At 42.3% G+C, this 15,355-nt stretch overlaps 1 protein-coding gene across 2 annotated transcripts in view; it reads left to right on the forward strand.

The window, feature by feature from the left end:
- The window catches only part of LOC134357442 (tudor domain-containing protein 7-like), a 126,981-nt gene that overhangs the window by 6,429 nt on the left and 105,197 nt on the right, over positions 1-15,355 (forward strand). Inside the window, exon 2 of one of the 2 annotated variants that reach the window (XM_063069026.1) lies at positions 13,033-13,252. In XM_063069026.1, coding sequence (XP_062925096.1) covers positions 13,040-13,252 — 213 coding nt within the window. In that variant the 5' untranslated portion in view covers positions 13,033-13,039. Of the gene's footprint in view, positions 1-13,029; positions 13,253-15,355 lie in introns of both variants that reach the window. The other variant, XM_063069027.1, reaches the window with a different exon arrangement.

The following is a 15,355-nucleotide window of genomic DNA, read 5'->3' on the forward strand; positions in this document are numbered from 1 at the left end:
GGATCCCTTTTATAGACCATTCCTCTTTCAGCCTTTGAGCTAACATTGACACCTTCACTGTCAGCAAAATGAGTCCAAGTGATTGGATAACCTAGGTTGTCATATTTCCTTTTGGGCAAGGTAATTTGAGGCATGAAGTGGCAATTTTTAGGGGGTGTGATGGTGTACATGTGTACATACTCATACTCCATTCCTGTTTGATCTGAACTAGAGTGACAAATACTGTAACCAATTACCAGCAAGCTCTGACAGTCAAGTGGCTTACCTTGCCCCTATGTATTGTGTCGTTACTAAAACCTATGTGCCATATGTTGACTGGAACTTGAACTTGAAACTGAAAGACATGATTTTTACTTTTAGTCGTGGGCTAATCTTGTACTTGTCTTTTGGGAATTCAGTGTTCAATTACTACATGAATTGTATGCCTTAGTGTCACCTTGTTTTTGCCTGGTCCTCTTCATTTATCTTTTGTGAGGTGTGATATCCTGGTGCTCTGTCATGAATTAATCTTTTAACCAATGCCAATGTGAATAAATTCCATCATGACCTTGATCCAGTTTTCTTTTGTTTGCTATTTTGCTTTTCAATTCTATTAACTCGAACCACTTTGTAATAAAGTCTTCAGTATTTATGTTTTAATGTTCTGAAACTTTTGTCTGCAAACCTCAAAAGTTTAACTTCTGCAAAAGCATTTTGGGTCCCCTACTTTAATATTGTGATTGGTAACATGGTGACTAGTCAGGAATTTTAACTATCTTAAGGTTGTTTAAAAATTAATTTCTTCCAGTATTCTTTTTGTGTTGTTGTAGCACTAATATCTTCAGAGAAAGGCCACTCATCCTATCAGGTTCATGCTGGCGTACAGTGGATTATGAGGGGTACTGCATTAAAGATTCCTGCAGCACTTTTAAAGGGTCCTTTTACTTTTGCAACTACTTTGTGTCAAATTGAATTATTTTAAACTTGCATTGCTGCTGAATTTAGTACTGTAAATCAGTTATGAAGGATGGTACTGACTCTGAAATGAAGTGTGGTACCTCCTTTCTGCCATACTCCAGTATTGGTTTAGATCCTGACCTGGATGCAGGCTGCAACAAGTTCTGATTCCAGTGTTATGTAGAAGACTTTACTCTTTTTTTCCATGTTGAATGTGCTCTAAATATATACTAATCCTCATTTTTTTAAGTAGAGTGTTTTTAAATTCACAATGTTAAAGTATTCCTGAGAATTGTTTGTCTTAATTTTTGACCTTGAATTTAATGATGCATTTATGATAAAGAAATTATATAAAGGTAATTGTTTGTCTGTACAAACAAGAATATTGCAGCTTTTGCAGCACAACACATTGTAGAGAATGATGACAGTTGCCTTTGCAGCATTTATCTGTTATCAGCAAAGTCTATTGAAGACATTTGGCAGCAGAATTTACCAAAGGAATCCATTAAATCTATAAATTCGCTGATGACACCACTATTGCTGGCAGAATTTCAGATGGCAATGAGGAGGTGTACAAGAGTGAGATGGATTGGCTGGTTAAATGGCTTCGCAATGTCAGCAAGAGCAAAGAACTGATTGTAGACTTCAGAAAGAGGAAGATGGGAGAATATGCACTGGCCTTCGTTGAGGGGTCAACAGCGGAAAAGGTCAGCAGCTTCAATTTCCCGAGTGTTAGCATCTCCAGAGGATCTAGCTTCGGCGCAACACCTTGATGTAACCAGAAGAAAGCATGCCAGTAGCTATATTTAATTAGAGTTTGAGGAGATTTAGTCTGTCACCAAAGATTTCTACAAACGTACAGTGGAGAGCATTTTGACTGGTTGCATCACAGTTTGGTGTAGAAGCTCCAAGGCACTGGATCGCAAGAGGCTGCAGTCTGAGCCAGCTCCATCATGGCACAATTCCCCCCCCCCCCACCCCCCCCCCAACCATTGAGGATAGCTTCAAAAGGCAGTGCCTCAGTAACGCGGCATTTACCAACAAGGATCTTCACCACCTTGGACTTGCCCTTTTCAAAAAAAATATAATAAATTCCACCATCGTGGAAGAGTTTCAGAAGCTTGAAGACCCACACTGAATGTTTCAGGGTGACCTTATTCTCTGTTATCAGATTTCTGAATGGTCTATGAACATTATCAGACTGTCTGCCCCCCCCCCCACACACATTGCATGACGTATGACGGTGATAATAAATCTGATTGAAAGAGATGGAAGCAGATGGTAGTTACCGTGGATAATAAAGCAAGGTTTTGGTTCTTGATTTGTCGTAAGACTCAGTAGTGAGTCTGATTTATTTATTTAAAAACAATTTTTTTTGGGGTCCCTTACTGTTTTCCCTTGTCTGTATTCATCTTCCTGTCTCTAAACTCCCCCTCACCCTTCCCCCCCCCCAAGTGGCTTCATCTGCCTGTCCTTCCATATATTGCCTGCCAGCACCTCTATTACTCCTCTATCTCACCTTTGAACTTATCTTCCTTCTACAGCCTCACACCTGATGCAGAGTCTTGACCAGAAATGTTCATTTCCTCCAGCAGGAATATAAACGGTCTCCCAGCCTGCGTCGGGTCTCGTCAATACATAGAAGGCCACACCGGGAGCACCGGACGCAGTATATCACCCCAGCTGACTCACAGGTGAAGTGTCGCCTCACCTGGAAGGACTGTCTGGGGCCCTGAATGGTGGTGAGGGAGGAAGTGTAAGGGCAGGTGTAGCACTTGTTCCGCTTACAAGGTTAAGTGCTGGGAGGGAGATTGGTGGGAAGTGATGGGGGGGACGAATGGACAAGGTAGTCGCAAAGGGAGCGATTCCTGTGGAAAGCAGAAGGGGGGGAGGGGAAGATGTGCTTGGTGGTGGGATCCTGTTGGAGGTGGCGGAAGTTACAGAGAATTATATGTTGGACCTGGGGGCTGGTGGGGTTGTAGGTGAGGACAAGGGGAACCCTCACCCTAGTGGGGTGGTGGGAGGAAGGGGTGAGAGCAGATGTGCGTGAAATGGGAGAGATGCATTTGAGAGCAGAGTTGATGGTGGAGGAAGGGAAGCCCCTTTTTTTAAAAAAAAGAGAAGACACCTCCTTCGTCCTGGAATGAATGGCCTTGTCCTGAGAGTAGATGTGACAGAGACAGGGGAATTACGAGAAGGGGATGGCATTTTTGCAGGAGACAGTGGGAAAAGGAATAGTCCAGGTAGCCGTGAAAGTCCGTAGGCTTATAGTAGACATCAGAATTGTAGAGAAATTAGCTTGACTAAAGTGGTTGAGAAGATGTTGGAGTCCATTATTCAGGATCAGGTTTTAGGGTACTTGGAGGCACTTGATTTAAAATAAAAAGGCTGAAGTCAGTTATTTTCCTTCTTGGAAAAGTGTGCCTGACAAATTTATTGGAATTCTTTGAGAAAATAATAAGATAGAAGAAGGAGAGTCAGTGGATGTTATTTACTTGAATTTTCAGAAGGTGCCCCATATGAGGCTGCTTAACAAGATGAGAGCCCATGGTATTACAGGATAGAAGATTGATTGGCTGGCAGGAGGCAAAGAGTAGGAACAAAGTGGTGGGGGGGGAGATATTCTTTTTGGCTGTGGTGACTAATGGTTTTCCACAGGGGCTGTTGTTGGGACTGCTTCTTTTCATATTATATGTCAGTGATATGTCAGTGATTTGGATGATGAAATTGATGGTTTTGTGGCCAAGTTTGTGGACATTACCAATATTGGTGGAGAGCTAGGAGGTGTTGACAAAACAGGGAGTCTTCAGAAGGACATGGATTAGGAGAATGGGCAAAGAAGTGTTAGTAAGTGTATGGTCATGTCTGGTGGAAGGCATAAAGATGTACACTATTTTAATGAGAAAATTCTGTAATCAGAGACTTGGGAGTCCATGTGCAGGATTCTCTAAAAGCTTACTTGCAAGGTAAGGAAGATAAAAGCAATGTTAGCATTCATTTCAAGAGGACGAGAAATATAAAAGCAAGGATGTCATGCTGTGGCTTTATAAGGCATTGGTGAGAATACAGGGACGTCCTTTTAAAACAGAGATGAAGGGGAATTTCTTTAGCCAGAGTATAGTGAATCTGTGGAACACATTGCCACAAATGGCTGTGGAGGCTGTCATTGGTTACATTTAAAGTGGAGATTGATAGATTCTTGGTTAGCAAGGTCGTCGGAAGTAATGGGGAGAAGAGCAGAAGAATTGGGTTGAGAGGAATGATTAATTAGCCATGATGGAATGGTAGACGCAGCAGGCCAGGCAGCATCTCTAGGAAGAGGTACAGTCGATGTTTCGGGCCGAGACCCTTCGTCAGGACTAACTGAAAGAAGAGCTAGTAAGAGATTTGAGAGGGGGAGGGGGAGATCCAAAATGATAGGCGAAGACAGGAGGAGGAGGGATGGAGCCAAGATCCCTCCCCACCGATCTCCCTGCTGGCACTTATCCTTGTAAGCGGAACAAGTGCTACACATGCCCTTACACTTCTCCCTCACCACCATTCAGGGCCCCAGACAGTTCTTCCAGGTGAGGTGACACTTCACCTGTGAGTCGGCTGGGGTGATATACTGCGTCCAGTCCTCCCGATGTGGCCTTCTATATATTGGCGAGACCTGACACAGACTGGGAGATCGTTTCGCTGAACACCTACGCTCTGTCCGCCAGAGAAAGCAGGATCTCCCAGTGGCCACACATTTTAATTCCACGTCCCATTCCCATTCTGATATGTCTATCCATGACCTCCTCTACTGTCAAGATGAAGCTACACTCAGGTTGAAGGAACAACACCTTTTATTCCGTCTGGGTAGCCTCCAACTTGATGACATGAACATTAACTTCTCAAACTTCCGCTAATGCCCCTCGTACCCCATCCGTTATTTATTTATATACACACATTCTTTCTCTCTCTGTCCCTCTCACTATACCCCTTTCCCATCCTCTGGGCTTTCCCCCCCTCCCCCTTTTCTTTCTCCCTAGGTCTCCTGTCCCATGATCCTCTCATATCCCTTTTGCCAATCACCTGTCCAGCTCTTGGCTCCATCCCTCCCCTTCCTGTCTTCTCCTATCATTTTGGATCTCCCCCTCCCCCTTCCACTTTCAAATCTTTTACTAGCTCTTCTTTCAGTTAGTCCTGATGAAGGGTCTCAGCCCGAAACATCGACTGTACCTCTTCCTAGAGATGCTGCCTGGCCTGCTGCGTTCACCAGCAACTTTTATGTGTTGCTTGAAATTCCAGCAGCTGCAGATTTCCTTGGGTCTGGAATGGTAGAACCTGCTCAATGGGCTGTGTTCCTGTGTCTTGTGGTTTTGTGGTCTTTTTAATCATGCAATGTACTGATCGTAATCCCACATGTGCATGAATTGCTTTGCCTAATTACCCATCATAAATTTTTATAAATGCTTTGAAGGCAAAGAAATTATTCTTTTTCAGCACCTTAAACTTCTTAATCTTGTGAATGCTTATCTGTTGAGCTGGAAATTCTTTGCAGCCATGCCACATAAACTCCTGAGACACAAAGATAAATTTTGTTCTGGATTTGGTCTTGTTTGCGACTCTGAGAATAACTCTTCTTCTCAAAGTCTGCTTTCCAAGTTTTGCTTTAAGACGAAGATTGGGTGGTTCACAGCAGAAATTTTTCATGACGTGGAGTTAAATGTATTTCTTGATAGAAGTATTTTGTCAAAGGAGTATTCAAGGATTATAAGGGAATTGTAAGCTGGTGCAGGGAATTGATGCTTAATTTAAATGTGTTATTGAATGCTGGAGCAGATAAAGGGAAAGTGGAGTCATAGCTAGAAGTAGTTTGTGGAAAGCTGCTTTTTAAAAAGATAGAGTAACACACAGAAAATGCTGGAAGAACTGAGTTCTGAATTCAGTTTAGTGGGTTTTTCCCAGATGAGAAACAAAATTTTGACAGATGACCAACACATAGGAGGCTACATCCAGTGTTGTGGATAGCTGTAACAGTGGCAGTCACTGTACACTGTAAAATTCAGGACTAGACTGGATGTGCTTTAAAACAAAATGTATTCATGAGAAAGGATCTAGTGCTTTCCAGACACACATAATGAATAAACTCTATTAGGGCTTCCAGAATGAAGATGGCAGAGTTTGTCATTGAAACATCAGTTATAATCAATACCTGTACCTTACTGGAAACCCGAGAACAATTTATTCATCAAAATGTGTTCATGTTTGAAGATTTGTATTGCCTCTCATTTTCTCTCATTATATAAGTAGGGGTGATATTGCAGTTTCCTATTAAGAGGAATTGTTCCCATTTCAGGAGGTTTAGAAGATTTTTAGTGTTTCCTCTTTTAAAATCCTGGGATTAAAGCTGATGTTTCTCTTGTAGACTCATCACTTCATTTCTATTTTTTACAAATTAATTTTGATGCGTTCACATGTCGATTCAGTATTGGTATTCATGGAATGCCCAGCATTCAGTGCTTAATAGCTGGCCTTGTTACACTTGCGCAGTCTAGGAACAAATTCTATGCAGATACATAATTGAATTTTAAATTGCTATTTTAAAAACTTGTGAAATTCCCCAACAACACTTTCTCAAAACTTCTGTATTTTGTATATTTTCATAATCTTAAAATAAAGTAAAATTAGTGGGTGGAACTCTGCTTAGATTTTAACTTCTGAACTCTATTTTCTTGAAACACACATCAAAGTTGCTGGTGAACGCAGCAGGCCAGGCAGCATCTGTAGGAAGAGGTGCAGTCGACGTTTCAGGCCGAGACCCTTCGTCAGGACTAACTGAAGGAAGAGTGAGTAAGGGATTTGAAAGTTGGAGGGGGAGGGGGAGATCCAAAATGATAGGAGGGGGAGGGATAGAGCCAAGAGCTGGACAGGTGATAGGCAAAAGGGGATAAGAGAGGATCATGGGACAGGAGGTCCGGGAAGAAAGATGGGGGGGGGGGACCCAGAAGATGGGCAAGAGATGTATTCAGAGGGACAGAGGGAGAAAAAGGAGAGTGAGAGAAAGAATGTGTGCATAAAAATAAGTAACAGTTGGAGTACGAGGGGGAGGTGGGGCCTTAGCGGAAGTTAGAGAAGTCGATGTTCATGCCATCAGGTTGGAGGCTACCCAGACGGAATATAAGGTGTTGTTCCTCCAACCTGAGTGTGGCTTCATCTTTACAGTAGAGGAGGCCGTGGATAGACATGTCAGAATGGGAATGGGACGTGGAATTAAAATGTGTGGCCACTGGGAGATCCTGCTTTCTCTGGCGGACAGAACGTAGATGTTTGACAGAGCGTAGATGTTCAGCAAAGCGGTCTCCCAGTCTGCGACGGGTCTCGCCAATATATAAAAGGCCACATCGGGAGCACCGGACGCAGTATATCACCCCAGTCGACTCACAGGTGAAGTGTTGCCTCACCTGGAAGGACTGTTTGGGGCCCTGAATGGTGGTAAGGGAGGAAGTGTAAGGGCATGTGTAGCACTTGTTCCGCTTACACGGATAAGTGCCAGGAGGGAGATCAGTGGGGAGGGATGGGGGGGACGAATGGACAAGGGAGTTGCGTAGGGAGCGATCCCTGCGGAATGCAGGGGGGGGAGGGAAAGATGTGCTTAGTGGTGGGATCCCGTTGGAGGTGGCGGAAGTTACGGAGAATAATATGTTGGACCCGGAGGCTGGTGGGGTGGTAGGTGAGGACCAGGGGAACTCTATTCCTAGTGGGGTGGCGGGAGAATGGAGTGAGAGCAGATGTACGTGAAATGGGGGAGATGCGTTTAAGAGCAGAGTTGATAGTGGAGGAAGGGAAGCCCCTTGCTTTAAAAAAGGAAGACATCTCCCTCGTCCTAGAATGAAAAGCCTCATCCTGAGAGCAGATGCGGCGGAGACGGAGGAATTGCGAGAAGGGGATGGTGTTTTTGCAAGAGACAGGGTGAGAAGAGGAATAGTCCAGATAGCTGTGAGAGTCAGTAGGCTTATAGTAGACATCAGTGGATAAGCTGTCTCCAGAGACAGAGACAGAAAGATCTAGAAAGGGGAGGGAGGTGTCGGAAATGGACCAGGTAAACTTGAGGGCAGGGTGAAAGTTGAAGGCAAAGTTAATAAAGTCAGCGAGTTTTGCATGCGTGCAGGAAGCAGCGCCAATGCAGTCGACGATGTAGCGAAGGAAAAGTGGGGGACAGATACCAGAATAGGCACGGAACATAGATTGTTCCACAAAGCCAACAAAAAGGCAGGCATAGCTAGGACCCATACAGGTGCCCATAGCTACACCTTTAGTTTGGAGGAAGTGGGAGGAGCCAAAGGAGAAATTATTAAGAGTAAGGACTAATTCCGCTAGACGGAGCAGAGTGGTGGTAGAGGGGAACTGATTAGGTCTGGAATCCAAAAAGAAGCGTAGAGCTTTGAGACCATCCTGATGGGGGATGGAAGTATATAAGGCCTGAAACGTCGACTGCACCTCTTCCTACAGATGCTGCCTGGCCTGCTGCATTCACCAGCAACTTTGATGTGTGTTGCTTGAATTTCCAGCATCTGCAGAATTCCTGTTGTTTTCTATTTTCTTGACATTGATTCCTTTAGCCAATGTTAAACATGGCTGTTATGAATCTGTCACTTAGTATCTGCAGTTTTACTGATCTTTTCTAGTGTGCAATACGTAATCCTCTATTTGCCTCTATAATCCACTGGTGTAGTTTCAGTTTTTTAATTTTTCAACTACACAACTTGTAGATTAATCCTTTTTTTGTTGTCTGAATCATGTTTGTTTCAGTGCTTGTTATAGTGACTCTTTTGCTCCAGTTCTAGTCTTATCTGTGCTAGCTCTGGTGGGGGGGGGGGGGCGGGGTCTTGGCTTTTTAAATATAGTCTCAAAACATGGAAGCAGACCCTTTTGGCCCACAGACTCCATGTCACCATCAGCATCCCATTGCACTAATCTTGCATTAGTTCCTTAATTTATTCTCCCTACATTTTCATCCATCTCCCCTTGGATTCTACAGTTCACAGAATCTAACTTCTGTAACACAAATTTAATGGCAGAAGTTGGAGGACTCCATGATCATAGGGAGAACATGGAAGCTGCAGGCAGATGGTACTGGTGGTTGAGATTGAACCACGTATTTGGCATTATGAGGCAGCAGCTACCAGCTATCCCACTGTACCGCTCCTATTCTCCACTTTAAAATGTTCTTTCCACTAAATTAGTTGAGGTTTCCATTTGGCACAATTTTTCTTCTAGTTCTCACTTGCTTTTTGAGGTCCTCCAGACAGCTGTATTGTCATCTACTAGGTTGGCTACTTCTCCCTCCATGAAGTTCTATTGCTTTTCTTAGTCATACTATTTACTATACCTTTATTCGAATATCAAGTTACAAACATCCAGCAAATTGACAGCAAATCCTGTAAATTGACTGTTTACCATTCCCTGGACTTCATTAATCTCAGTTTTGTACCTAACTTTTTCCTTTACATTCATTGGTTGGCGTGATGTTCTGAGCACACCAGCTCATTCCCCCTCAAGGTTTCCAACACGTTTTGCATTTTCAAAGACAAAGTCAGAGCCAGGACAAAAAAAGATGAGAGAAGACGAGACAGAGGAGGAGAGGCATGCACATCTCCAGGATCAGAGACAAACAACAAACAGCAGAAGAGATTAAGAGATGGGGGATGAAAGGGCTGCACATCTCCAGAATGATAACGAGAGTCACAAGGGTGGCAGATAAACCAGAAATGATGCCATCAAAAGTGTCCTTTGTTAAATGAGGAGCAGCTATATTTGCTTTGCTACGCGTCATTCTTCTTTAATAACCTGAGGTTTTCTACTTCAGTTTCCAAAGCAAAATGATACCAATAGCATTCAGGAAAATTTAATGTTCATTCTGCTCATATCAGACTGCACTACCCTTCTGTCAAAGGGTGCCACAACGGGTCACCCCTTTGTCTAGTACAGCATAAAAGCAAGGGCGGGCATAAATAATAGCAAAAATTAGTGGGAAGTCAGAGATTTGGGATACTTTTAAATACAGCAGAAAACAACTACAAAGCAGTAAGGAGAGAAAAGATGAAACATGAAGGTAAGCTAGCCAATAATATCAAAGAAGATACAAAAGGGTTTTTTCAGATATACAGTGTAATGAGTAAAAGAGGTGAGAGTGGATATAGGACCACTGCAAAATGATGCTGGTGAGGTAATAAGGGGGACAGAAGTGGCGGACAAATTGAATAAGTATTTTGTGTCAGTCTTCACTGTTGAAGACCCTAGCAGAATGCCAGAAATTCAAGAGTGTCAGGGGGTAGAAGTGGGTGTAGTTTCTATTTCTAAGGTGAAGGTGCTTGGGAAGCTGAAAGGTTTGAAGGTAGATGAATCACCTGGACCACATGTACTGCACCCCAGGGTTCTGAAAGAGGCTGGCTGAAGAGATTCTGGAGGTATTAGTAATGATCTTTGAAGAGTCAGTAGAGTTTGGACTGCTTCCAGAGGGAAATTTGCAAGAAGGGATTGAGATAAAAAGATAGGAAATTATAGGTCAGTTCAGTGGTTAGGAAGATGTTGGAGTCCATTACTAAGGATGTGGTTTCAGGGTACTTGGAGATGCATGTTAAAGCAGGCCAAAGTCAGTATAGTTTCTTTAAGGGTGAATCTTGCCTGACAAATGTGTTGGTGTTCTTTGTCTATCCTGACTGTTGTTCCCTCAAAGGAGAGACGTGGATGTAGCTTACTTGGATTTTCAGAAGACCTTTGACAAGGTGCCACACATGAGGCTACTTAATAAGATAAGACCACATAGTATAACAGGAAATATACTAGCATGGATAGAAGATTGACCGACTGGCAGGAGGCAAAGAATGTGAATAAAGGAGGCCTGTTCTGGCTGACTACCAGTGGTGTTCCACAGAGGTTGGTATCAGGACTGCTTTTCATGTTTATATGTCAGTGATTTAGATGATTAAATTGATGGCTTTGTATCATCTGCAAACTTGGCCACAAAGATGAGTGGAAGGCAGGCAGCGTTGAGGAAGCAGGAGTCTGCAGAAGGACTTGGACAGACTGGGAGAATGAGCAAAGAAGTGGCAGACGGAATATAGTGTCGGAAAGATACAGTCGTGCAGTTTGGTAGAAGAAATAAAGGTGCACACAATTTTCTAAATGGGGAGAAGATGAGGTTCAAAGAGATTTGGGAGTTCTTGTGCAGGATTCCATAAATGTTAACTGCAGGTGGTAAGGAAGGCAATACAATGTTGGCATTCATTTCAAGAGGTCTAGAATACAAGAGCAAAGATGTGATCCTGAGGTTTTACTGTATAACGCCCTAGTGAGACTGCACCTCGAGTTTTGTGAGCCGTTTTCTGCCCCTTAAGGATATGCTAGCTTTGGAGAGGGTCTAGAGGAGGTTCACGAGAATGATTCTGGGAATGAAAGGGTTAATATTTGAGGAGCTTTTGATTGCTCTTGGCCTGTAATTCCTGGAGTTCAGAAGAATGAGAGGGGTCTCACTGAAACCTATCAAATATTGGAAGTCCTAGACAGTGTGGCTGTGGAGACTGTATCCTATAGTGGGTGAATTTAGGAGCAGAATCTAGGAATAGCCTCAGAATAGAGGGATGATATCCATTTAGAATAGTAATGAGGAATTTCTTTAATCAGAGGGTGGTGAATTTGGAATTCTCTGCTGTGGAGGCCAAGTCATTGAGTATATTTAAAGCAGAGGTTGATAGGTTCTTGATTAGTCAGGGCATCAAAGGTTATAGGGAGAAGGCAGGAGAAGAGCACTGAGAGCAATAATAAATCAGCCATGATGGAATGGTGGAGAAGACTCGATGAGCCAAGTGACCTAATTCTGCTCCTATATCTTTTGGTTTAATAAACAGTCAACATCTCGGGCCGAGACACTTCATCACTCCTGATGAAGAGTCTCGCCTGAAATGTCGACTGTTTATTCATTTCCATGGATGCTGCCTGACCTGCTGAGTTCCTCCTCCATTTTCTGTGTGTTGCTCTGGATTTCTAGCATCTGCAAAATCTCGTGTTTATGATTTATGCTATCCATAATGTCACAACTCCAGAATGATCCCTAACATGATCAAATAAACTGACGCACAGGTGCGATGAAATACTTAGTTTCAATAGTATCACATAAGCAACATTCACAAGGAAAGTGTCAATTAACCATATGTTATACACAGTTTTAAGTATTTTCCTGTTCCATGCCAGCTTTCTGTTGAATCTCTTCTGTATTGTGTAGAGCCTCAGGATAGCATTTCAAGGGTTACTGCCAATTATTTTTTTGTGTGTGCAAAGTAAATTGACCACCACCACCTTCATGTGCCTTGTGCGTTACGCGCTTGGGCGATCATGGCTTTCCACATCGAGCGATCCCACGCAGTGTCAATGATATCTCGCTCACTTAGATCTGTTAGTTCTTTCACAGTGTCCGTATATTTTCTTCTTTGCCTTCCTCTTCTGCGTTTCCCAGGTATACGGCCTTGTAATGTAAGGCATTCTATTTCACCCTTTCTGATGACATGGCCCGGGAAATTAAGTTTCCTCTCATTTAATGTTCTCATTAAAGATCTCTTTGTATGGGCATGTTGGAGTACTGTCTCATTAGTTACCCTATCTCTATATGATATTTTCAGCATTCTTCTAAGAAACCACATTTCAGTTGCTTCTAAGTTTCTTTGGAGTTCTGGTGTTATAGTCCATGATTCGGAAGCATACAGCAAGATTGACCAGATGTAACATTTTAGTAGCCTAAGCCTTGTTGTTATAGAAATGTGTCTGGAAGTTGTTTTTGGCAATGGCAATTCTTCTTTTTATCTCTACTTCTAGCATCTTGTGATATAAAGCTACCAAGGTAATTCAAGCTGGTCTTTTGTTCAATCTCTTGGTTAGCGATGTGCAATTGGCAGTTGGGAGTATCCTGCTGTTTTAATATCACCATATATTTGTTTTTTTTTACAGTTGATAGACCAAATGACCAATGGCTTAAATTTTAATGGTATCTTTCATTTAATTCAGAAACCTTCTGAGAATTTGTACATGCAATATGCATTTTACATGCTGAATAACCTTTTTGCTTTTTAGCAGGGTGAAGATGTCAGAAGCAGAAAAAGACTTGGTGGCTAAGATGCTGCGAGCAGTGCTGCAGTCAAGCAAAGATGGTGTGGCTTTCACAAGACTGCAGGATGAATATAAGCAACTCACAGGTGAAGTGATCCCTCATAAACAGCTTGGATTTCCCACCCTTGAGAACTACTTGAAAAGCATTCCCTCAGTTGTGCAGTTTGCAGTTAATAAAAATGGAGAGGTAAGATATGAATTGAAAATTATCATTACAGTTGAGTCTGTATTTTCCCGACCCCAGCGTCTCATTAATTTTCCAGACTTGCATATTTAATTCTATAGCACATATTTACTAATTTGCAAGGAATTCTCTTGTGCTGGGCTACTTTCCATTTGTCTTGTATGTTGCTCAGATACTAGATGATTTGTTGGAATGAGTATCTTGAATGAGGGTCCATTATCACTCTTTTCCATCTTTGTGTGTACTTACACTCAGTGGCCACTTTATTAGGTACAGAAATGAAACTCTGTGTGGTCTTCTGCTGCTTTAGCCCATCCACATCAAGGCTTGACAGGTTGTGCGTTCATACATGTTCTTCTGCACACCACTGTTGTAGCGCATGGTTATTTGAGTTGCTGTTGCTTTCCTGTCAGCTTGAACCAGTTTGGCCATTCTCTTCTGACTTGTTAACAAGGCATTTTTTTTCACCCACAGACTGGATATCTTTTGTTTTTCCGCGCCATTTTCTGTAAACTCTAGAGACTACTCTGCATGTAAATCCCAGGAGACCAGCAGTTTCTGAAACACTCAAACCACCCATCTGGCACAAACAATCATTCTATGCTCAAAGTCACTTGGGTCACATTTCTTCCCCTATTCTGACGTTTGTGATGAACACAACTGAAACTTTTACCATGTATGAAAACTTTTATGCATTGAGTTGCTGCCACATGATGTGATTAGATATTTGCATTATGTTATGGGTTGCAGTAATGTAGTGGTTAACATGACACGATTATAGCTTGGGATGTTGGGATTGGATTCATTTCTGGTGTCCTCTAAGAAATTTTGTATGTCCTTCCCTATTTTACAACTGTGGTCAATTAATGGCAGGAATATGATATGATTGCTCAGGATGTTTCATGAACATGTACTCTGTACTACTGAGATACTGAGTACTAACTATACACAGCTCAGAAGTTGAATCTTTCTGATGATTGTGATGTAAAAATTCAATGTTCAAAGAACATTTATTATCAAAGTATGTGTGCAGTATACAACCCTGACATTCGTCTCTCCACAGACTGCTCAAAACAAACCATGGAACCTGTTCAAAGAACAGAACTACAAAAGAAGCAACAAAATATACTTGATTTTAGTCTTCATCTGGGGGAGTTAAGTAGTGGGATTTGTTTATCCCTTTGAGAAATTGACTGTTAGATTTTTATTGATCGGGGTTTTTCCAGAGTGGAGCCTCTGCCTCCTCTTCATCTTCAGATGCCCCACTGCTTGCACTAGATGTGATATATTTATCAGACTGAATTTGAGTATATTGCATTTGTATTGGTGAGATCCTGTGTGAGATTATCACAATAGTGCACACATGATGTTGTTGTGGATGATGAGGTAGGTTTTCAAAACTTGGAGAGATTTAGGACAGTTAGAAGAGTGGGCTGAAAGATGGCAGATAGAGTTTAATGCTGAAAAATGAGGTGCTACATTTTGGTAGAACTAATCAAAATAGAATATACATGGTAAATGGTAGAGCATTAAAGAATGCTTTAGAACAGAGGGATCTAGGAATAATGGTGCATAGTTCCCTGAAGATGGAATCTCATGTGGATAGGGTGGTGAAGAAAGCTTTTGGTTTGCTGGCCTTTATTAATCAGAGCATTGAGTATAGGAGTTGGGATGTAATGTTGAATTTGTATAAGGCATTGGTAAGGCCAAATCTGGAGCATTGTGTACAGTTCTGGTCACCGAATTATAGGAAAGATGTCAATAAAATTGAGAGAGTACAGAGGAGGTTTACTAAGATGTTGCCTGGGTTTCATCTCCTAAGTTACAGAGAAAGGTTGAACAAGTTAGGTCTTTATTCTTTGGAGCGTAGAAGGTTGAGGGGGGACTTGATAGAGGTGTTTAAAATTATGAGGGGGATTGATAGAGTTGACGTGGTTAGACTTTTTCCATTGAGAGTGGGGAAGATTCAAGCAAGAGGACATGGGTTGAGAATTAGAGGACAAAAGTTTAGGGGTAACATGAGGGGGAACTTCATTACTCAGAGAGTGGTAGCTGTGTGGAATGAGCTTCCAGCAGAAGTGGTTGAGACAGGTTCTATGTTATTGT

This window comes from Mobula hypostoma, chromosome 16 (assembly GCF_963921235.1).
Source record: "Mobula hypostoma chromosome 16, sMobHyp1.1, whole genome shotgun sequence".
NCBI lineage: Eukaryota > Metazoa > Chordata > Chondrichthyes > Myliobatiformes > Myliobatidae > Mobula > Mobula hypostoma.